The following is a 22,362-nucleotide window of genomic DNA, read 5'->3' as shown; positions in this document are numbered from 1 at the left end:
TCCAAAAATAAACGCGAGCGCAGCGAGTGCGAAATTTTTTGACAATATCGCAATTTCTGAAACCGTGTTAAAAGGCCGGGTATCGATCTTCATCTGGGCCTAAAAATCCGAAGTGCCCCAGTGAGGCGAGCTTTCATGCGAAGTCAAAGCTGTGCTTCATCAGGATTCAGGATAAATAGTTCAGCACAGACACGAACCAATGTCCTTTGTATTAAAAAGTAAGACCGCAGGCCGAGCTTGGCGCAGCGACGCCAAAGGCTAAGCTGAAGTAGAGGAGATGTGGAACACAATAAACCAATGGTAAATTGAGGCTGAAGGTCGAGTATTCCTTTGAAAAACTAGGGACACTTTCGTCTTCTTTCAGTTCTTTCTTCTTCTTTGTTTTAATCAATCTAGTCCTTGTGATTCTGAGTCGACATAACCCAAAATTTGTTGTATGTTCGAATTTTTTTTCGAACCATTTTTTCCGAAAACCTCTATTATTATTACAACTTTACAACAGGTACCTACGCAGAATGCGCCTCGTAAACTTTTACGTATTGCTTCAATTTTATTACAGTATTTCATTAATTTATGCATTATAATAATTTCATTACCTATGGAACAAAATTTTATTTGGTGCGCGCTAAGCCGCCGGGGCCCCCTAGCCGAGGCGGGGCCCCTAGGCAGTTGCCTACTTTGACTTAGGGTTAATCCGGCCCTGCTTACTGCAACTACAAAACGTTGTGCGAATAGTTAAGGTGGTTCGCTTTCCATACAAAAAACAATTGCGTTATATTAAGTAATTACACACTATTAGGTACTTATATGTAATTGTTTTTTTTTGTATGGAAAGCGAACCACCTTAATTGCCAACGAGAGGCGATAAATTGAAACACGATCTATAGGTCAGGAAATGAATGCTCAAAAAACGTTGTAGAGGGAAATGCTAGGAACACAGTTTTTGACTCCGTAACTTTGTTTGGACTATAACTAGTCTACCCCCCAGCACCGGGGCTACAGCCGGGGACTTTTGATATGTTCACCTCCTAACTAGTCCAAACAAAGTTACGTAGTCAAAAATTGTGTTCCTAGCATTTCCCTCTATAACTTCTTATTGCTTGGCCTACTAAGGGAGTTCTACTTTTCGAACATGTATGTTTGGGACTGCTTCTAACTCGACCTAGCAGAGATACTATTTTCTTGCGCATGATTGCCAGAAAACTTCTAGCTTCGCAAAACATGCCAGATGCACTACATCTACGAGGTAAGCCCAACAGCATTCTGAATGCATTGTTATACTGCACTTTTAATGCATCGTAGGCTCGCTTCGTATAGTTAACCCACAGGCCACTCGAGTAAAAGGAATGGCAATATGCTCTAAAGAGCGTTGTACCTTGACATTACTGATATTATTAACATAAAAGGTTTACATTTGCTCCATGTGAAGCTGTTGGAGGAAAGAAAATAATAAAACTCATGAACTTTCCTTTTCAATATTTTACTGACAGGTGAATAGGTTCTAAAAATGTAGTGCAATTTCCTTTACCTTCGTATTTTCACGGATACGTCCGAACGTCTCATATATGCTACTTGTATTTCAGTCAATACAAACAGTACTGAGGCGAGGTTGACTAAAGTAGCTTTTATACCTAACTATTCGTATCTTCCCCTGCAATTGGCGACTCACACGAAGACGTCAGTCGCCCGAGGCGCGCGACGCACGTCCGGCGCCGGCGACTCAGCAGAGACTCATTCTGGCTGCTTGTATCAGCTCCTGAAATTTGAGAATAATTATATTTAGAATATTTGTTTAAAATGATTTTATCAGTGCAACATGAACTTTAATTCACTTTCATAACTTTCCTGGCTTATTTTATATAGGCCCTACATACATACATAGATGTCGCTAGAAATAGGTACGTAACTTTTCTGAAAACCTAAATGTTAAATGTTTTTAAATTATGCCTGCTTATATGACCTTGTATTATCGTAGTTTATATAAACTGATATGTCGTTTTTACAAACACTCCCTCAGTGGACTTATTGTACAAAGTAGCAACAAAGGTCTTTCAAATTCTGAAAGTGTCATTACGGGATTGTCCATATGAGTATGACACCAACGAAACGGCCAAGCCGTACTGTTTGACCAAGATGTTGGCTTTATACTGTTAGAGCTTATAAAGTTAGGAATGACAGAGTAAAAGTCTTGGTACCTACTACGGGATCTGATAACTTTTTTAGTGTAAAAGCTTTATGCAACTAGTCTTGGCAACACTTTACATTAAATGTTTTCGTGGGTTGTTCTAACCTCAAAAGTAGTAAGGTTGTCTGGAAGAGATCGCTTTTTAGCGATAAGACCGCCTGTTGTTTAATCTCTTCTTCCTGTATTATTTGTATTGTTTTCTACACTTTTGTTTGTGTACAATAAAGAGTATTTGAATTGTATTGTAGTATACTGTAATTGAGGTAATCTGAAAAAAAAACCGGCCAAGTGCGAGTCGGGCTCGCGTTCCAAGGGTTCCGTATATTACACAATTTTTAACAATCAGTGCCGGATTAAGATATTTTGATGCTTTAAGCATTTCTAGACCATGGTGCCCCCTCTCCCTAGGGTCATCAAGATTACATTGATTTTTTTTGGTAAATTGAGAGAAGTTCAATGCCGCATTACAGCTGAGAATGGAAATCAGTCACATCATTTTATCACGAAAATTGACAGTGCCGTTGCAGTAATGTTGCAACAGATTACCTAATACTGCTGCAGTCGCCACCCGAATGTCACCTTTATCAATTTTATCATATCTAAGAAAGTGATTGAAACGCGAGCGAAGCGAGCGCGAAAATTTTTCGATATAAAAACGCAATATGATAGACAGTTGTACATTTTTACTTTTAGTATGGAAATCAGTCACATCATTTTATCACGGAAGTTTTAATCATTTTTTATCATTTTATTTGCGATAAAAAAGGTTATATACAAGTTGTTTCTGTAAAATTATACATTTTTAAGTCCCATCTTTCTTAACTGACTATGCAGCATGCAAATTTTAGTGTAATATATACCTAACTTAACCTACTTAAACTAGTTTAATACAAATTAATTATCAACAACAATAGAAATAAAAATACACTGTCAATTATGAAATAATAATATATCATGTATCTATCTCAAACAAAACCACTTCAATTAACATAATTTAAAAACTAGATTGTTGATTTACAAGGTATTCATTAATAGAATAAAATGTCGAAGACAGCAGCCATTGAAAAAGTGCTCTTTTAAATTTACTATTGGGCAATTCTCTTATGTTGTTGGGTAACTTATTAAATATATTGACACACATAGCATAACAATTTTTCTTAAAAGTGGCAGTTCTTTGCATTTTATTTATGACCAGCCTGTTAGTGTTCCTAGTATTTCTTAGGAATACTTCGTTGGCTGTTTTAAACAGGTCTATATTTAACTTAACTAAGTTGACAGTACTTTGCAACAGAGTAATGTTGCTGCAGTCGTCACCCGAATGTCACCTTTGTCATACCTTAGAAAGTTATTGAAAAGGCGAGCGAAGCGAGCGCGAAAATGTTTCGATATAAAAAACGCAATTTTACTTTTAGGCCGAACCAGGCCCGAATCCTGGCATTTTGGTGCTCCCCCCTGAACGTGGTGCCCTAAGCACGTGCTTGTTTTGCTTATTGGTTAATCCGGCACTGTTAACAATGTATTTTTTATGTGAAACGTGAGTGAAATCTAACACTTTAAACTCTCGCGTTTTGTACATATATTTAATTACACAAACGGGTCTACCGCGTTTGGACGCGCGTTTGGTTGGCGTTTGTGGGTTTGTTGGGACGTCAGTCTTTCCGTGACCACAGCTAGTGCAACTCAGCTGAAACGTCGGAATTAAAGGTAAAAACAATGAAATTATATCGCGGTAGACCCGTTTGTGTAATTAAATATGTGATTGAAATCTCTTTAAAAAATCCGTAGGGGTCGGATCTAAAACTGTAATTAAGTCCGACTCACGCTTGACTGTACATTTATAATAGGTTTTCCTGTCATCTATAGGTATAGACCTATTTTATGTATTTTTTTCAAAATTTTAGACTTAGTAGTTTCGGAGATAAAGGGGGGGGGGGAATGGTCATTTTTTGCCTATTTTCTTGAATAACTTCTAAACTGTTTATTCGAAAATTATAAAAAAAATATATTTGAGATCCTTACAATAAGCTCTTTAATTTGATATGTAACATGATATAATTTGATTTTTTTTTTAATTTTTTCATTTACCCCCCAAAAGTGGCCCCCATGTTTAAAATTAATTTGTTTACGTTACATGTCCATATTTGGGTCACAAACTTACATATGTGTACCAAATTTCAACTTGATTGGTCCAGTAGTTCCGGAGAAAATCGGCTGTGACAGACGGACAGACAGACAGACAGACAGACAGACTGACAGACAGACGCACGAGTGATCCTATAAGGGTTCCGTTTTTTCCTTTTGAGGTACGGAACCCTAAAAAGGACTATAATTATTAAAATCATTTAAATTAATTAAGGTAAATGTGTGGAAAACTGTCAGGTAAGACGACAAGCTCTTTCAATCCTTCAACTCTTGCACTTGTGCATTCTCTACTTACAGAAGTTTTGTAGAGCAGAATAAGCGAATCCATGTAGATGTAGTGTAGGGACGCTCGGCAGGAAGCAGGTGGGCTGTCGATCACGTGTTGCGTTCATTCAGCCCAATTCCCTAGAGTTGGAGCTGCAGCTAGGTTACTGTCCCGGCGGCATTAAGTGCCACACTATTCTCCTCGAATCTTCTTGTTTTCCTGCAGAACAGAAGAACATCTTTAAGTTCGTTTTCTTTCAGTGTGTCTTTACCGAATGTATTATATCGCGGTGCCGCATACATGAATTACATGATAAGTTCGCCTTTGTACTAATGATGTGTATTCTTTCATGTTTTATGTTTCTTTTTGTACAAGGACTATACCAAACAAATTTAAGAATATCCACAGATGGCTCAAAAACAAATGAAGGGACCGGATGTGGTGTCTTCTCGGAGGACCTGAACATATACATCTCAAAACCCCTGGGTTACACTGGGAACACAATACGGGATTCCAAGCTGAATGTGTAGGAATAATGGAAGCTTGCAAAGCGATAAAAAGACGAGAAGTAAAACAAGAAAATATACTAATACTGTCAGACAGTAAATCAGTACTGCAAGCACTAGGTAGCTACAAACTTACATCGGAACTCATACTTGAATGACATCGAGGCCTCACTGAAGTGAGCAAAGAAGGCAACAAAGTAACAGTATAATGGATAAAGGGGCATAGTGGATCAAGAGGAAACGATGCAGCGGATGAACTGGCCAGGAAAGGTTCAGAAACCAGCTTCACAATAAGTTGTTGTTGTCCTAAGGCACCCCAGAGGTGCAAAGGGCCTTCACAAGCTCGCGCCACGCCTTCCTAGCTTCAGCGACCACTCTGGCCTCGCTCCAGCTCAACCCGACCGCTCGTAGTTCATTTGTGACGGACTGCTGCCAAGAGTGTCACAATAAGTACTGGACTAAAATGAACACCTGTAGGCAGACCAAAGAACAAAACTACAAGCTTACACCAAAATATTACTAAAAACACCCAGACACGTTTTACGATTACAGTGAGTTTTTTAATATTCCACTAGTAATTTAATAATTAATACAGGCGTGACATTTGTATAGTACCGATATAAATTACATTCTCATTGTTAATAATAATTTCGATATATTGCAAATTTTAACGATTAATTTTATTTATATAATTTGGATTATGTTTACAGGTATATGCACATAGAATACTAGACCAATACTAGTACTTATATGGAAAAAAAGACATGTAACAAATTGTTATCAATAAATTTTTCATTTCATTTCATTTCATTCATTTCATTTCATTTCACACCAACTACGCAAAATAGTAGGATTAATCACAGGTCATAACAGACTAATCCAGCGGTCGGCAACCTTTTAGCAGCCAAGGACCAAATAGTAGTTACCGAAGTTGATGCGGGCCGCACTTTGTTAATATTTATGACTTTATCAGACATTGTTGTTTGTCAATATTACATACAAAATAGCCTAGGAGGCACGCGGGGTGCAAGTGAGAGGTTCGCGGGCCGCTTGTTGCCGACCGCTGCACTAATCAAACACCTACATAATATGGGTAAAACAGACAGCCCCATGTGCAGAGTGTGCATGGAAGAAGAAGAAACAGTAAAGCATATTCTCCTACACTGTAGGTAGAAGGTAGAAGTATACAGGAACCAATACCTAGGGACTCCGTGCACATTGAAGGAGGCAGTTAGCGACCTGAAGACACTGCTAGGTGTCATGGAGGAGCTGGGGCCACCCCATAAACACAATTTTTTTGCTCTTAAGTAGTAGTTTTTGATGGTGTTTGACCCATTGATCAGTGACCCAGTCTCAGTTTTTCTGATAAACAGCTGTCTTAATGGACTCACCAATATGTTTTGCAGAAACCTCCACCTTGTAGCATACACCTTGTTTTCTCAGTCAATCTCAATATAAATAAATATATTGGGACATTTTTACACAAATTGACCAAGTCCCACGGTAAGCTCAAGAAGGCTTGTGTTGTGGGCACCCAGACAACAATATAATTATTCAATATACAAATATCTGTCTCATCAAACAAATAAATTCCCTAACCAGGATTTGAACCCAGAACCATCAGCTTCACCGGCAGGGTCACTAGGCTAGGCACCCACTAGGCCAGACTGGTTGTCAAATATAACCAAGATATTCTTTTGAACAAACTGCCATGTCACTGCTGGTTTCAATCTGTGCCCTTCATAATCTACATACTTACTGCTGTCTGTCTCTCATGCAGTCTAAAAAAATTAAGTGTGGGGTACAAACTTTGTGTCGGTCGAAAGTCGAAACCCTCTTGCCTTATCTCCTGATCCACCTTTCAATACTGGTCATCACTCAAGTAATTTTCCAAATTTCTGGGAATACTTCTAGCTCGAGACAGAGGTTAAATATGTGCCATAGCGGCTCCGCCAGCACCATGCTGTACAGTCCATACGCACGAGGGAATACCATGCGGACACGAAGATTTTTTTAGCTTAAGATGTTGAATTGCGGCACTTACCTCCAACTTCGGCTTCTCCATTAATTAATATTTTTTCAGTACCTCGTACCTCTACTGAGTCTACTGTTTCTTTTATTAGAATTCATTTTATTGTATTTGTAAACCAACAAGTGTCAATACAATACTGTCAATGTCACTGAAAGATGGCACTAGAAAAAACCGATTATTTTTAAATTGTCAAGAGCTAATGTCAGAACGTCCCTACTAATTTTGACAGCTCCCTTAAAAAAAAGAATCTCTCTGGTTTTTGGCTTCCTATTATTGGGTCGTACATTATTGGGTCGGGCTTTCTCGACCTGTACCAATAATGCGCAGCCCAATAATTGAAAGCCAAGGGACTCAAATTATTGGACGCGAATTATGGGGTCGTACATTATTGCCCTGTGAAAAGAGTGGCTTCGTATTATCGCCCCGGACCAATATTGCGCGGCCCGAGAATGCTCAACCCAGGAATGTACAGCCCAATAATACGCGTCCACCACGGACGCCTATTATTGGGCTGTACATTCTTGGGTTGAGCATTATTTGGTCGTACATTAGTGGCTCCCTTTAATTTAGCTTTTAATAATGTCAGATGACGAGGTGATACGTTTCGAGATCACTGATTATGATTTAGACAACGAATTTAATCCAAACAGGAGAGGAAGGGCCAAGAAGGAACAGCAAATTTATGGTTAGAGAATTACTTATTTCGCCATTATATGTAATCTATTTTGTATATTTAGGTTGCTACTAGTATTGTAATAATATATCTCTTACATTTGTTTTCATTGCTATGCAGTTTGTATATAGATAATATTATTGTAATTAGGAAACTCGTTTTTTTTATGTTTTTAATGATTTTTTGTGAACTAGACATTTGCTAGACTGATAATACCTTTTGCTAACATTATAATTGAAATTTCAGGTGTATGGGCTAAAGACAGTGATGAAGATGACAATGAAGACAATGTGCGGCAGAGAAGCCGTAAGCAGAAAGACTATGCTGCTCCCATCGGGTTTGTGGCGGGAGGTGTGCAGCAGGCGGGGAAAAAGAAGGAGGCTAAACAAGGTAAAATGTTTATACCATGGTTCATCAGAAAAGTTTCAAAGTATAAGGGCCTTATCGGTTAAAAGTGTGCCATTTACTTTTTTTTTAAACCTTCAACTTTTGTATTACTTCTACTCAGAATCAAGTGAATTATTGATTTAAAAAGTAATTCATGTTTTCTGAAACAAACATCCAGTTTTGTGACACATTTTTACTCATACTTTGTATACACACATTTTGTGGTTACAAAACTGACACACAAAATTTGCATGACAAATTGCGGACATTTCTTTCCTAAATAGCCGAAAGGGATAGTGCCATACATTAAAAAGGGATAACATGATTTGTCCCTGAACCTCTGTCAAACTTCAGTTTTGTAGGAACTGTGTCCACATATTGTCTAATTTTTTCCAGAGATAGAACCAGCAGAAAAATCATCCAAGCCAACCATAGTAGACAGCTCCGATGAGGAGTCCACAGTGGCCCAACCGGATGAGTCGGAGACAGCAGGCATACGAAGACAGGGTCAGGGCATGCGCAGTGCTAATCTCGGCGGCAGTATGGGCACTTGGGAAAAACACACTAAGGGTATAGGAGCTAAGCTGCTCTTACAGGTATATAATCTGTCTATAACCTATTTCTTACTTAGATACTGAATAAAACACATCCTAGGGTTTAGGGCTCGCGAAAGCCCTAAACCCTAGTAGTTGTAAAAGGTCGCAAGGTGAGAACAGTTGAGAACACTTGAAAAGGGACTTGCAATTAGAAAATTTAATAGGGTTTGTGGGTATGTGAAGGGGTTGTTAGTTGTTAGGTTCAAAAAAAGCTTTTTTTGTTCAATCCCTAAGAAAAGCAAGTATGAGTTTCACATTCTATACTGATCGTAATAATATTTCAACACCTAAAGTTCATCATTTCAATCCAATCTATCTACCAAAAGTTCACCTTCAAAAAACATCACAAGTTTTGATGTGACTTAACTATTTTATAAGAAATATCTTAATGCGGCGCATCATCGGAATTTTTTGAAATGCACAGTATATTGGACTGTAGTCGCGCGTCAGTACCTAGAAGTCTTTGGCGTTCAAAAGGTTATAACTAAAATTATATATATTTTAAGATTATCCTGAACATTAAATATGTAATCTGGTTTCAGATGGGTTACCAACCCGGGCGCGGTCTGGGCAAAGACCTACAGGGCATATCGGCGCCCGTCGAAGCCACAGTGAGAAAAGGGCGAGGTGCTATTGGCGCCTATGGTCCCGAGAAAGCAGCTGTAAGTATCTGATGATTGTATTCATAGACTTGCCTAAAACCAAATTAGAATGTGACGTAGTTCAATTTAAGTACTCTAAATTTCGTAAAATAAATATCCATTAACATTTCAGCAAAAAGCAAAGAGAGAAGAAGAACGCCGTCTGAAAGAGAAGGAAGATGAGAAGGCCCCAGAGAAGTCATACCACTGGAAGAAGTCCCACAAGGGCCGGTACTTCTACCGAGACTCCAACGACGTCATACAGGAAGGAAAGCCCACCGTGCACACTATCAGCAGGTACTCATTTACAATTCGTTTTCATCTATCCATAAAATTAAATCTTTTGTATTGTTTTCGAGCTCCCGATATTTTCAAGTCTAGTATTTTGAATGTGCCATAAAGTGAAATGGAATTATGAAAAAACCATTCGGTACCATTAGGCAAAAGACGGCAATAAAATCACGTTTTTGTATGGGAGCCCCACTTATATATTTATTATATTCTATTTTTAGTATTTGTTGTTATAGCGGCAACAGAAATACATCGTCTGTGAAAATTTTAACTGTCTAACTAGCACGGTTCGTGAGATACAGCCTGGTGACAGACGGACGGAAGGACGTACAGCGGAGTCTTAGTAATAGGCTCCCGATTTTTCCCTTTGGGTACGGAACTCTAAAAAGATAGTATTAAAATTAGATATCATTCGAGATTAGACTTTTCGTATAAAGTTACAAAATTGTGTAGCTTCTGGAAGAAGGATACTGTAGGATTTTGTGCTGAAAACACTATACTAGGAATTGTGGTCTAATAATTTATTATATAGCATACATTACCTTTTTTATTTAGACTTGGTTTACAAAGTCATATTTCTTTTGCAGTAGCGAGCTGTCTCGAGTACCAGTAATCGACATGACGGGCAAAGAGAAGCGAGTGCTAAGCGGGTACCACGCGCTCCGAGCGGTGGCGCCGCGCTTCGAGCACGAGCCGCGACGAAAGTGCACCAATTTCTCCGCCCCACAGCTGGTGCATAACCTGGAGGTGATGGTGGAGTGTTGTGAGCAGGTTAGTGGACATGTAGTTAGAGTGGGACAGATATACAGGTCAGTAGAACATGTACAAAGAGAAGCGAGTGTTACGCGGGTACCACGCGCTGCGAGCGCTGGCGCCCCGCTTCGAGCACGAGCCGCGACGAAAGTGCACTAATTTCTCCGCCCCACAGCTGGTGCATAACGTGGAGGTGATGGTGGAGTGTTGTGAACAGGTTAGTATAACTCAGGGGTCACCAAACACCCGGCCCGCGGGCCAAATCCAGCCCACGACGCGTTCCAATCCGGCCCGCCGACACCCGAAGCGAGTGCCCACTGTCCGGCCCGCGGGGGCCAGGCTCCAGGGGTTCAGCATTCATTGAGAGTGGAACTGTTCCTACCAGCAGCAACCGGGGACCCTCCCCCGGCGCATAAACCGACGGTGGCCCGCACGAAAGTTTTTGAGGCGCAATATGGCCCTCACCTCAGGTAAAAAAGTTTGGAGACCCCTCGTATAACACAATACAGTACGAATTCTCCTTATCGCACCACCTCAAAATATTCAAAGAACACATATAATAAATAAAGAGAGAAGTAAACAACAGGTACGCGGCAGCCTTATCGCTAAAGAGCGATCTCTTCCAGACAACTTTTGTTTATAGTACTTACAATGCGTTTACATTTGATATACGTACCTCATTTGATATACCTATAATATAAAAATACAAGTACTTATGTATTTTTAATAATAATTTTGCGGCGAGACTAAGAAAACGGATTATGAATGTCTAGCCCTCGATCCGGCGGTATTATCCTTCCTTACATTATAAAATTTATAATTACCCCACTATAACTGCAACGCATTAACTTCAAACCCAGCTTCACCCCAAAATAGTCTTTAAGTCTAAGAGCAAAAGTATCAAATTAAATTAATCTATTTTTTCCCAGGATATAATCCAAAACGCTCGCGAGCTCCAACAGGCGGAAGACGAGATCGTGGTTCTTGAGCGAGACCTGAAAGAGTGCGACGACAAACTTAAAGAGCAGGATGAGATTATCGATAAAGTGCGAGATATTAGGGAGCGAGTAGCAAAGCTTAGCGAGCCGGACCTCTCGCTTGAGAGGGCGTATGAGGTCGTCTCGGATCTGAAGGTGAGAAGTCTTTTATGTTGTTAAAATTGTATACGGGTTTTGTTTTTTTTTTTTTTTTTAAATTATGAATGGGCTTACTCATGGCCACAGACTAGCCGAGGCGTAGACGTGGCCTACGATGGAGCGAGCTCGCCCAGAAGGTGCCTGTTCACTCTTGATTTGAAGGTTGCCGGGTTATAAGAACACGGAAATATAGACGCCGGCAAGGAATTCCATTCCTTGGCAGTGCGCATAAGGAAAGTAGAAGCAAAGCGCTTCGTGCGAATTGGTGGAATATCTACCAAGTAAGGATGGAAACCGGCCGTGCGTCTAAAAGTCCGATGGTAGAATGGGGACGGTGGAATAAGCTCGTGTAGCTCTTGGTTTTATTTATTTGGAGCCTGTTGTGTCCCACTGCTGGGCAAAGGCCTCCCCCAATTTTTCCACAGATTTCTGTCCAGTGCTATGTCTGGCCACTCCTTCAAGGAGTCCGTTATACGGGTGTACTTACGTATTTGTAAACCATTATTCTTAAACATACGTCAAATCTAACAAACCGTTGATAATCGTTTGTCCTTATCCATCATTTTGACATTTCCGTCTGCTAAAAGAGACAAAATTTAACAGAGGTTGGTAAGTTTTATGGTATAGTCAGACCGTAAAAAGTCTGCAGCGATTTTGATAGCCCACGCAGTGCAAGTGTCATTTTAAACGTCAGAGTTCTATGAAATTATTACGCTATCAAATCCGCTGCAGACTTTGTTTAGTGCAACTCTAGTTCTAATACTTCTAATTTGACAACAAGATGTTAAATCAGTGGTTCTTAACCTAGGGGTAATTACCCCCGTGGGGGTAAAACTGGTATTTTACAGGGGTAATAAGCTAACCTAATATAACAATACAACAAACGTACACGTTTTATTTTTTATTACCATTGGGAGGAGGGGTGTAAAATCAGGTTCCCTAGTTAGTCATAGAGGTGACCGGTCTGAAAAGGTTAAGAACCACTGTGTTAAATGGTCTCAAGCGAGACCATATAGTTCGTTTTTTTTAGCATTAGAAATAAGGTAAACAATCTTGATGTGTCTTTTAATTGAAAAACCTATTTTAAAAATAAGTCACGGCATATATGTAACCATTATGAATCTAATACGGTCATTTATATTATCCTGCTTTCATTAGTAATAGTTACGGATTTTTAAAAAGCCTTTTTCAATTAAAAAACATGTCAAGATCGCTTACCTTCTTTCTAATGCTAAAAAAACGAACTAGCTCTCAAGCGAAATCCTATTGTGAAGAATAATTTTGAATTAAAATAACCATTTATTTTAATATTTGTATGTAATGTAATTTTATTTCGCAGGAATCTTACCCGCTCGAATACGACATGTTCGGCATCGGCGCCATCGCGGGCAACATCGTCAGCCCCTTATTCAGCGCCCTCATGGCTCAGTGGGACCCTCTCAAGGCGCCCGCTGAACCTGTCCCAGTGTTCCTCAAATGGCGTCAGTTGCTAAGCGAAGAGGCTTATAACAGTTTGCTCTGGCAACATTATGCTCCTGCACTTAAGACTGCTGCCGCGTAAGTATAATTAATGCACACATTTTACGCTAGATGGCAGTGATCGAACGACTGAATTGCACTACTCATGTTTTATAAGATTTTATTGAAACTCATCTGTCATAGCTGCCCTACGTGTCACTCCGTCAACAAAAGTTGAGGTGGAATACCTCGGCAGTAGAGTTTTATATGAATTTCATTGTCCTATTCAGAGTATGGAACCCCCGCATCCCCGAGTCTATGCTGGCTTCCCTAACGGAGTGGTCCCAGGCCTGCCCTCCTTGGCTGTCAGCGTCTGTAGCCGCCAACGTTGTGGCCCCACGGTTACTGGAGGCCGTGCGAGGCTGGGACCCCACGCACGACACGCAGCCGCTGCATCATTGGGTGTTGCCGTGGCATCCTCTCGCTGGTGAGTACTACATCCTCTAGCTAATACAGATAGGTGGCTTCACTAATGGAGGGGCTAATGCGGTTATGAGCGACTGGCCGCCAACGAAGGGGCCCCACGGTTATTGATGGAAGCCGTGCTCATCAACATTAACCATTACATTTTATTACGCACACTCGATCTGTATACCAGGATGGCATGTAATAATGATTGTGATTAAGTTTAAAAGAAATATACAGGGTCATTTTTGTCCGTTAGACATATTGTGCGAGGTGATTAAATAGGTCATACAGAACAACTTTCTCTATGGGACCAACCCCGAAATCCCAATTGGCCTTCCCATAGAAAACGTCGACATCCACTCGACCAAAATGTATGAAACGGCCACAATTTATTTATTTATTTCGGAGTTGGTCCCATAGAAAAAGTTGTTTAGTATGGTCTACCTAATCATCTCGCACAATATGGCTAACGGTCTAAAAATGACCCCGTATAAAGTAAAACGTTGTAGGGTACATCGCCAATTACTAGCCACCCCCCAATTACTGGCCACTTAATTTGATTTCTATTTATAGGTGAACAAAGTTCATTTTAGTATATAAGGTACGAAAATCCAATTATTAGCCAGTTTTCAATTACTGGCCACCTATTCCAAAAATGAATTCTATTTACAGATAAATAAAACTCATTTTCAGTATAAGGAAAATGGCCAGTAACTGAAATTTATCCACAACCCACTCGTTCAATAACTGGCCGCCTCTTACAAAAATGAGTTCTATTCACCTATACACAGAATTCATTTTAGTATAGGTGGCCAGTAATTGAAAACTGGCTAATAATTGGCGATGTACCCTACGTGGTGCCGTGACCAGGATAAATTTATCGAACAGTATTATCTTTCAAGGCGTGTATAAAGTTTTATTACTCTTTTTTTAAACTTTCGTTTGTCCTCGATGTGTCTGCTCCTGCTTCGAAACTGTATTTTCGCTTTGGAGAAATCCCCATGATAATTGTTAGGACCGTAAGAGAGGTTTTGTTCGGCAGGGTCCGCGTTATCGACCGCGGTGTACCCGCTGATCCGGTCGCGGCTGGCGGCGGCGCTGGCGGCGTGGCACCCGGCGGACGGGTCGGCGCGGCCGCTGCTGGCGGCGTGGCGCGGCGCGTGGGGCGCGGCGCTCACGGCCATGCTGCACCACCACGTCGTGCCCAAGCTGGAGCACTGCCTCCAACATGCGCCCGTGCACCTCGTCGGGCAGGAGAACAGTAAGAATTAATTAACCGACTAGAACAGGGGTATCCAAAGTTTTTACCTGCGGGCCATATTGCGCCTCGGAAACTTCGCGAGGGCCACCGTTGGCGTCGAGGGGGGGGGGGAGGGGTTGGTGTATGTGGTTGCTGCTGTTATTAGGGCTGGACCCCTGGAGTCTGGCCCGCGGGCCGGGTTGGAACGATGTCGGCGGATCGGATTAAATCGCTTTGCGTCACACATTAAGGGGATGGCATTATAATTAATGAGATCGAATAATATAGTATTTTATACAATCGTGATATAACAGAGAGCTTTTCAGTCGAGTACCGTGTTTAGACAATGAAGCTTGCTAAGTTGCCTAAGTAAGGTACGAGATTGAAAAGCTTGATCATATCACTATATTGTATACAATACTTTTTCTACGAGTCAACAATAGTTATTTGCAGAGGCGTAGCTAGAGGATATGGCGCCCGGGGCAGGCACCGAATTTGCGCCCCCCCTCCCTCCTAACGAAAGGTCTTGTGCATTTTGGCGCCCCCCCGTTGGATGGCGCCCGGGGCACGTGCCCCCTCCAACCCCCCCCTAGTTACGCCACTGGTTATTTGTACAACAAGAGATCAAAGTTTGATATTCCTTCGAGTGCTTATTTTGAGTCCCGTGTAACTAAAAATAACTTTTCATCTCTCCTGTTCGGAAAGTTCACCTTTCATGGGCTGATAACCGGGTGGAAAATTTCATTTCCCACCCTAGGGTGGAAAGTAATTTTTTTTCATTTTTACTTCGAGTAACAGCATATTATTTAGTTAAAAGCTCTCATATTAGCTTCCGCATGACTGAAATTGGTGCCATTTACATTTTGATCGAAAAAAAATCGAAAACCATAGACAATCTGATCTTAAATTGGGATGTATCTGAAACGGCCTTAATGTATATGCGCCTTAAAAAAAGTAAAACTGAATGAATGAATGTAATGTAATGATAATATTACCAATAATCAACCTACATTTCTTGTGTTTGACTTTCCTCATAGTCGAAATGAAAAGTAGAGTGTTTAACTCGGGTAAAAGTAATTTAACCATCTCACCCTCGAACTATTGGCGCTCTCTCTTCGTTCGAGCGCCAAAATATCTTGGGTGAAATGGATCACTTTCCACCCTTGATTAACAATCTACTATTGATCTCGTGTAGTACACAAAAGTTTTCACCTGAGCAGTGAGAGCATAGCTATTAGATAACTTGAAAAATGTAATCCTTCTTCATCACTTAATACCTATGCACTTCTTTTCTTAACATATACAAACCATTAAGTTTTATTACCGCAATCGAACACAAAAACAAAACGTAATAATAAATTTCAGTAATTTATACTATTTAATACTTTAAACTAGCAGAATTATATAGGTAAACAAACCAAAAGTATACAGCTAAGATACGCGAGCAGCCGTCCCGACCGCGGCGGCCTGGCGGGTTGGTCAACGACACCTTCTCGTAACTCATGAGGCCCTGGTACTTGCTCCTTGCTAAATTCAATTTTCAGACAGTTTTTTTCTCGATTTTGGCCACCGTAGCCTATGGAGATAGACTAACAAGCAACGCTAAGTGGTTATCGTAGTCTATGGATGTTGCTATATTAAGGGTGTCACATGCGAGTTTCTGACTTATGAAGCAATTACTATGTATACAACCTAAAATAAAAACTACTTCATTTGAGCTATGGTTTTGTTTTGTCCTCTTGATCGCGGCGAGCTGTGATTGGTCAATTTCATTATAGTTGACTAAACCGTATCGAAATGAATATTACAGTTGAGTTGGTAGCCCATACATTAAAAGTACCCAATTGCAGTTATTGTACGAAATCTTAGTAGAAATATCATTGATTGATTGTACGCTTTGTCAGGCGTGGCTCACTCCGCGATTTCGTCGCTTTGCTACAGGTAGCTAAAAGTACATCCGTTCGACCCCAATTTTGGGGTTCGCCATAAGCCGCGCGTGGCGCTGTCGCCACCTAGCGGCCATATCTGTCCTGATCGTAACGGACGCGTTTTGTTAGACATTGAGTCTTCTGCACCTAGTACTATTATTTATTCTGTGGCTTTGTTCGTGTGTAGCGGCGTGGCTGTGGTGCGTGGACTGGCTGGAGCTGCTGGGCGCGCCCACGCTGGGCGCGGTGGCGGCGCGCGCGCTGCTGCCGCGCTGGCTGGGCGCGCTGGCCGCCTGGCTCAACACCGCGCCCAAGCACGCGCAGGTGCTGCACAGCTACACGCAGTTCAAGGTCCGTACCATTCCAGACTTTTAGTTTTGTTATATCATTCCGTTAATAGATGGCGCAGCTGAACCCGAATCCCGAGGGCTTAACGCGAACCTCGTTCGACGCGTTACCTTCCAATCACACGTACCAATTTACAACTGCGACAGAGAGGCGACAAGTCGAACGTGATACACGGTCGACTCTCAGAAGCCTGGACGCTGAAGAAAATGAATAGAACTGAGACTTGGCCGCGTAGCCAAGATGCCAATCGCTTACGCTCCGTAGCGATCGAAACGCAACTGTCACTGTCACATTAATATGGAAGAGTGATAGAGAGACATAATGCTTTTCGTTGTCGAAGCGATAGCGATTGTAACCTTGGCTAGGCCGGCGGGTTCGTTAATGACGCCATTTGGCATTAAGCTGGATATTGAAGGATCGCTATTGAACGAACTTGTTCATGTTACCTATAAGTCAGTCTTAACCAATAATACTAATACAAAATGCAAACTGGTTTTTCAATGGCTATTACTAATCAAAATTACGATACGTTTAACCACACAAAGCTTAACGCTGATGGCCCTGCAAATGAGATTATCCAACTAATAAGCTGTTGTGAGATTGAAACTTAGGTTACAATGGGGTTAGCACTGTCAATGGTTTGCATAAATGGCACCATCATAGCTTGCCCCTTTCTCTAGTTTAGTTCTATGAGATTTGGCTTAAAGGGCTGGCATCTAAGGCATACAATTCTATATAGTTATATAAAAAAATAACTTGACACAATTCTAGGGATTGACAGGGCAATCTATGCTGGCGCCATCTACTAAATGCTTTGACCGGCCAACCCCATTAATCCCCTGTAGAGACCTACTAACAGTTTTAAACCTTCCTAATAAATATTAGGAATGTCTATATTATTCTATATATTATTACACAGAAAATTTTCCCCGAGGAGGTTCTAAAAGAGCCGGGCGTCCGCGAAGCCTTCCGCAAGGCCCTCGACATGATGAACCGCAGCGCCGACATCGACTCCGTGGAGCCGCCCCCTCCGCCCCGCTTCACTTTCACTGCCGAGAAGGAATCCAGCAAGATCGCGGATGTACTGGCTTCTACTACCCAGCAGAAGAGCTTCTCGGAGCTGCTCGAGTCGAGGTGTATAGAGAGAGGTAAATATATAACAGTAAATTGTAAAATAAAATCATCCTATCCATCCTCGACTTATATAGGCACTCGCTCAGCGGCTCGGACTTTTAAATTGCCTCCTATAACATGGGTACGTATACTCAATTACTCAAGTCACATGCGCAGCGCAGACATACTTTCCATCGGACCACCCCTCTCCCCTCTTCACGTTTACGGCGGAGAAGGAATCCAGCAAGATTGCAGATGTTTTAGCGTCTACTACGCAGCAGAAGAGCTTCTCGGAGCTGCTCGAGTCGAGGTGTATAGAGAGAGGTAAATATACAACAATACATATTGTAAAATCCTATCCATCCTCGACTTATATGGGCATTCGCTCAGCGGATCGGACTTTTAAATTGCCTACCATAAAATGGTATACTCAAGTTACATGTGCAGCGCAGACATAGATTCCGTAGGACAACCCCCTCGCTTCACATTGACATTGGAGAAGAAAATCAGCAATACCACGGATGTGCTGGCTTCTACTACGTAGTAGAAGAGGTTCTCAGAGTTATTTAGAGTCGAGGTGTGTAGAGAGACAAAGATGCAAAAATATATTTTAAAATAAAAACCTCTCTACTCTATCCTCGACTTATCTCGGCCTTCACTTAGCGGCTCAGACTAAATTGCCTCCTAAAAATGGGTATCTATACATTGCACACTCAAGTATCATGCGCAGTGCACCCATAGATTCCGTAGTAGTTAAAAAACATAAACACATATTTATATTTCCTATCTGTTGCAGGTATAACATTCGTGCCGCTAGCGGGCAAGACGCGGGAAGGCCGTCCGCTGTACAAGATCGGCAACGACAGCATGCAGTGCTACGTCATACGGAACGTGATCATGTACTCCAAGGACAGCGGCCGCTCCTTCGAGCCCGTCGGCCTGGACAGGCTGCTGGGTATGGCTGAGGAATAGTGTACCATCGTCCGCCCGAACTGTTCACTGGCGAGTTGTAGGCGGGAAGGGCGTCCGCTGTACAAGATCGGCAACGGCAGCATGCAGTGCTACGTCATACGGAACGTAATCATGTACTCTAAGGACAGCGGGCGCAGCTTTGAGCCCGTCGGCCTGGACAGGCTGCTGGGTATGGCTGAGGAATAGTGTACCATCGTCCACCCGAACTGTTCACTGGCGAGTTATAGGCGGGAAGGGCGTCCGCTGTACAAGATCGGCAACGACAGCATGCAGTGCTACGTCATACGGAACGTAATCATGTACTCTAAGGACAGCGGGCGCAGCTGGCTGAGGAATAGTGTACCATCGTCCACCCGAACTGTTCACTGACGCGCTGTAGGCATCACGTGCGGACGCGGGAAGGGCGTCCGCTGTACAAGATCGCAACCACCTGCAGTGCTACGTCATACGGACAGCGGCCGCACCTTCGAGCCAAACAGGCTGCTGGGTATGGCTGAGGAATAGTTGGTCTAATCGAATCCCTATTAAGGTGGTTCGCCTAGGTTACTCAAAACTTAACTCTCGCTAGATGGCACCACTTTTGCAAAATTTCAGGTTTTATTTTTTTGTGAAATGGTCATGGTATTTGTATACTTAAAAGTATGTTTCGCGCACTCTTTAAATAAATATTGAACAATTAAAGTAAACATTGAATACTTCATTGTGCAAAAACCACCTTTTTAATTCGACGGAGTGTTGCTGTCACGCTTTTTCCTAGTATTACTCACACATGCAAACAGTGTTTCCGTGATCCTTGTAGTAGACAATTTCACACAACGTAAGTAGGTATGTTGCATTGCAATAGCGTAACGGTATGTTCGTGGAAATAACTACGTGCAAGAGGATTGGGGTTCAAGACTGGTGCGAGTAGGTAATTTCTTTTTGTTTCTCCTTTGTGTTATCTTACCTTTAAACGAGCAATTATTATATATATGTTACTGTAAAAGCCTGAAGTACGGCAAAACCTAGGATTTACCGGTAAAACCTAGGTTTTACCGATGCCGATCGGTAAAAGCCCGAAATGTTAAATCTTACTAGTTTACTTCGGGCTTTTACCAACACCGATATGGTAAATCCTAGGTCTTACCACGGCAACCGGTAAAGTTTGAATCATGCACTGATTCTTGAGATTATTAGATGAAAAGTAGGTAGGTTTGGATCTCCCGGTTCTGCTGAAGGTGAAAGAGAACTCTACTAGCCTGCATCGTGGCTAGGCACCCAGGTTTAGGTATAGTTAACTTTAAAACCGAATCTGCAGCTGGCCACTTTATTGAGTAATAGAAACGCGTTCCGTATGTGTTTCGCTTTCCAGATGACCAGGGTGCCTAGCCAAGATGCCAATGGTGTACGCTCCGTAGCGAACGAAGCGCAACCGTGTCTGTCGCATTAATATGACAGAGTGATAGAGAGAGGTATTACCCTAACGTTCGCTACGGAGCGTACACCATTGGCATCATGGCTAGGCACCCAGATTTAGGTATAGTTAAGATTACCGCCGAATCTGCAGCTGGCCACTGTATTGAGTAATAGAAAAGCGTTCCGTATGTGTTTCGCTTTCCAGATGACCAGGGTGCCTAGCCAAGATGCCAATGGTGTACGCTCCGTAGCGAACGAAGCGCAACCGTGTCTGTCGCATTAATATGACAGAGTGATAGAGAGAGGTATTACCCTAACGTTCGCTACGGAGCGAACGACTGGCATCTTGGCTAGGCACCCAGATTTAGGTATAGTTAAGTTTGCCCGAATTTGCAACTGGCCACTGTATTGAGTAATAGAAACGCGTTCCGTATGTGTTTCGCTTTCCAGATGACCAGGGTGCCTAGCCAAGGTGCCAATGGTTTACGCTCCGTAGCGACCGAAGCGCAGCCGTGTCTGTCGCATTAATATGGCAGAGTGATAGAGACAGGTATTACCCTAACGTTCGCTACGGAGCGAACGACTGGCATCTTGGCTAGGCACACAGATTTAAACGCTTTTTAAAAATCAAAAAACTATTACTTATGAAAGCAGAAGAATATAAATGATCGTATTTGATTTATAATTGTTACATATTTGCCGTAACTTATTTTTAAAATGTGTTTTTCAATTAAAAGACACGTCAAGATTGTTTACCTTATTTCTAATGCTAAAAAAAACAAACTATAGTAATAATTGTGTTTTTCATTCATAGACAAAATCCATTATTTTATCCACAGGAAATTTTATATATCTCTTTTTTATTGCAGTCAGGATGTCCTGATTGTAAAAATAAGAGAGATTAGGTAGAGTATAATTTCTAATTTTCTTTGTCAAAAATAAACGAATACGTGTAGCCCATACCATACTTAATCAATCGATTTATGATAATAAGAAAAATTAAATAAAAATAAAAAAACAATACGAAATTTAGATGTAACAAAAATACAAAAAGTTATGTTCCAGCATACAATTGACTGGGGATCGAACCGGGAATCTTCCGTTTGTAAGCAAAAAAGCGACTGTTTGCATAACACGCCATGATAGTTCTTAGCTAAGCTGACGAACTTCGGGTACTTATTCTCGCTTAGGTCAATTAAGTACCTGTCAAACGTCAGTGTCAACAAAATTGCACTAAACATGACGGCACTCCAAATTCGCGCCGTGGTCAGCCCGGCAACGTCGGAAATGGTATGGCAACGTCGCAAATGTATCTGTACACGACATTTGTGACACACACATACGTAAAATTGATGAAAATTTAACTATGATTTTTGCATGATTTCTGTATGAAACATTGTTTTCCTGTTAATTTCGCGCAAACGAATATTCGAAGGAAGATAAATGCGGAAATATTTATGTACTAATAGTGTGTAGTTACTTAATGAGCTTTGATTGAATTTTGTATGAAAATCGAACCACCTTAAAGGAATGTACAGGTTTTTAAAGGGTCAGCAACACGCATGTAACATATCTAGAGTTGCAGGCGTTCATAGACTAGTGACTGATTACCATCAGGCGGGCCGCATGCTTGTTTGGCACGGACGTGGTATAAAAAAAAGAAATCTGATAAGAAAAATATGACGCATTGAAGGTCCATAATCCATAATGGATATGATGTACACTATAGTCTATAGTATAGACTAGCCCCCTTATTCATAAACGCGCTACGAACCTCAATTATCTAATAATCGTTTGTCTTTATCTGTCATTTTTACTTATACATTTGTAAGA

At 41.4% G+C, this 22,362-nt stretch overlaps 1 protein-coding gene and 1 long non-coding RNA gene across 2 annotated transcripts in view; one reads left to right on the top strand and one right to left on the bottom strand.

Annotated features, from left to right (window-relative positions):
• The window catches only part of LOC134668812 (septin-interacting protein 1), a 35,828-nt gene extending 16,375 nt beyond the window's left edge, over positions 1-19,453 (top strand). Inside the window, exons 2-14 of the mRNA XM_063526270.1 lie at positions 7,701-7,815; positions 8,050-8,193; positions 8,587-8,786; positions 9,329-9,448; positions 9,561-9,724; positions 10,306-10,489; positions 11,401-11,604; positions 12,947-13,164; positions 13,356-13,552; positions 14,576-14,794; positions 16,889-17,052; positions 17,969-18,197; positions 18,959-19,453. Of these exons, the coding sequence (XP_063382340.1) occupies positions 7,710-7,815; positions 8,050-8,193; positions 8,587-8,786; positions 9,329-9,448; positions 9,561-9,724; positions 10,306-10,489; positions 11,401-11,604; positions 12,947-13,164; positions 13,356-13,552; positions 14,576-14,794; positions 16,889-17,052; positions 17,969-18,197; positions 18,959-19,134 (2,325 nt within the window). The 5' untranslated portion in view covers positions 7,701-7,709 and the 3' untranslated portion in view covers positions 19,135-19,453. The remainder of the gene's footprint in view (positions 1-7,700; positions 7,816-8,049; positions 8,194-8,586; positions 8,787-9,328; positions 9,449-9,560; positions 9,725-10,305; positions 10,490-11,400; positions 11,605-12,946; positions 13,165-13,355; positions 13,553-14,575; positions 14,795-16,888; positions 17,053-17,968; positions 18,198-18,958) is intronic.
• On the bottom strand, positions 834-7,599 carry LOC134668476 (uncharacterized). The gene is made up of 3 exons (XR_010098779.1): positions 7,143-7,599; positions 4,623-4,811; positions 834-1,756 (listed from the first exon to the last, which is right to left on the bottom strand). It is a non-coding gene; the product is annotated as an uncharacterized LOC134668476 (long non-coding RNA).
• Positions 19,454-22,362: the final 2,909 nt, after the last annotated feature.

Source organism: Cydia fagiglandana, chromosome 1, assembly GCF_963556715.1.
Source record: "Cydia fagiglandana chromosome 1, ilCydFagi1.1, whole genome shotgun sequence".
NCBI classification, from domain to species: Eukaryota; Metazoa; Arthropoda; class Insecta; order Lepidoptera; family Tortricidae; genus Cydia; species Cydia fagiglandana.
This window is presented reverse-complemented; position numbering and strand designations above follow the sequence as displayed.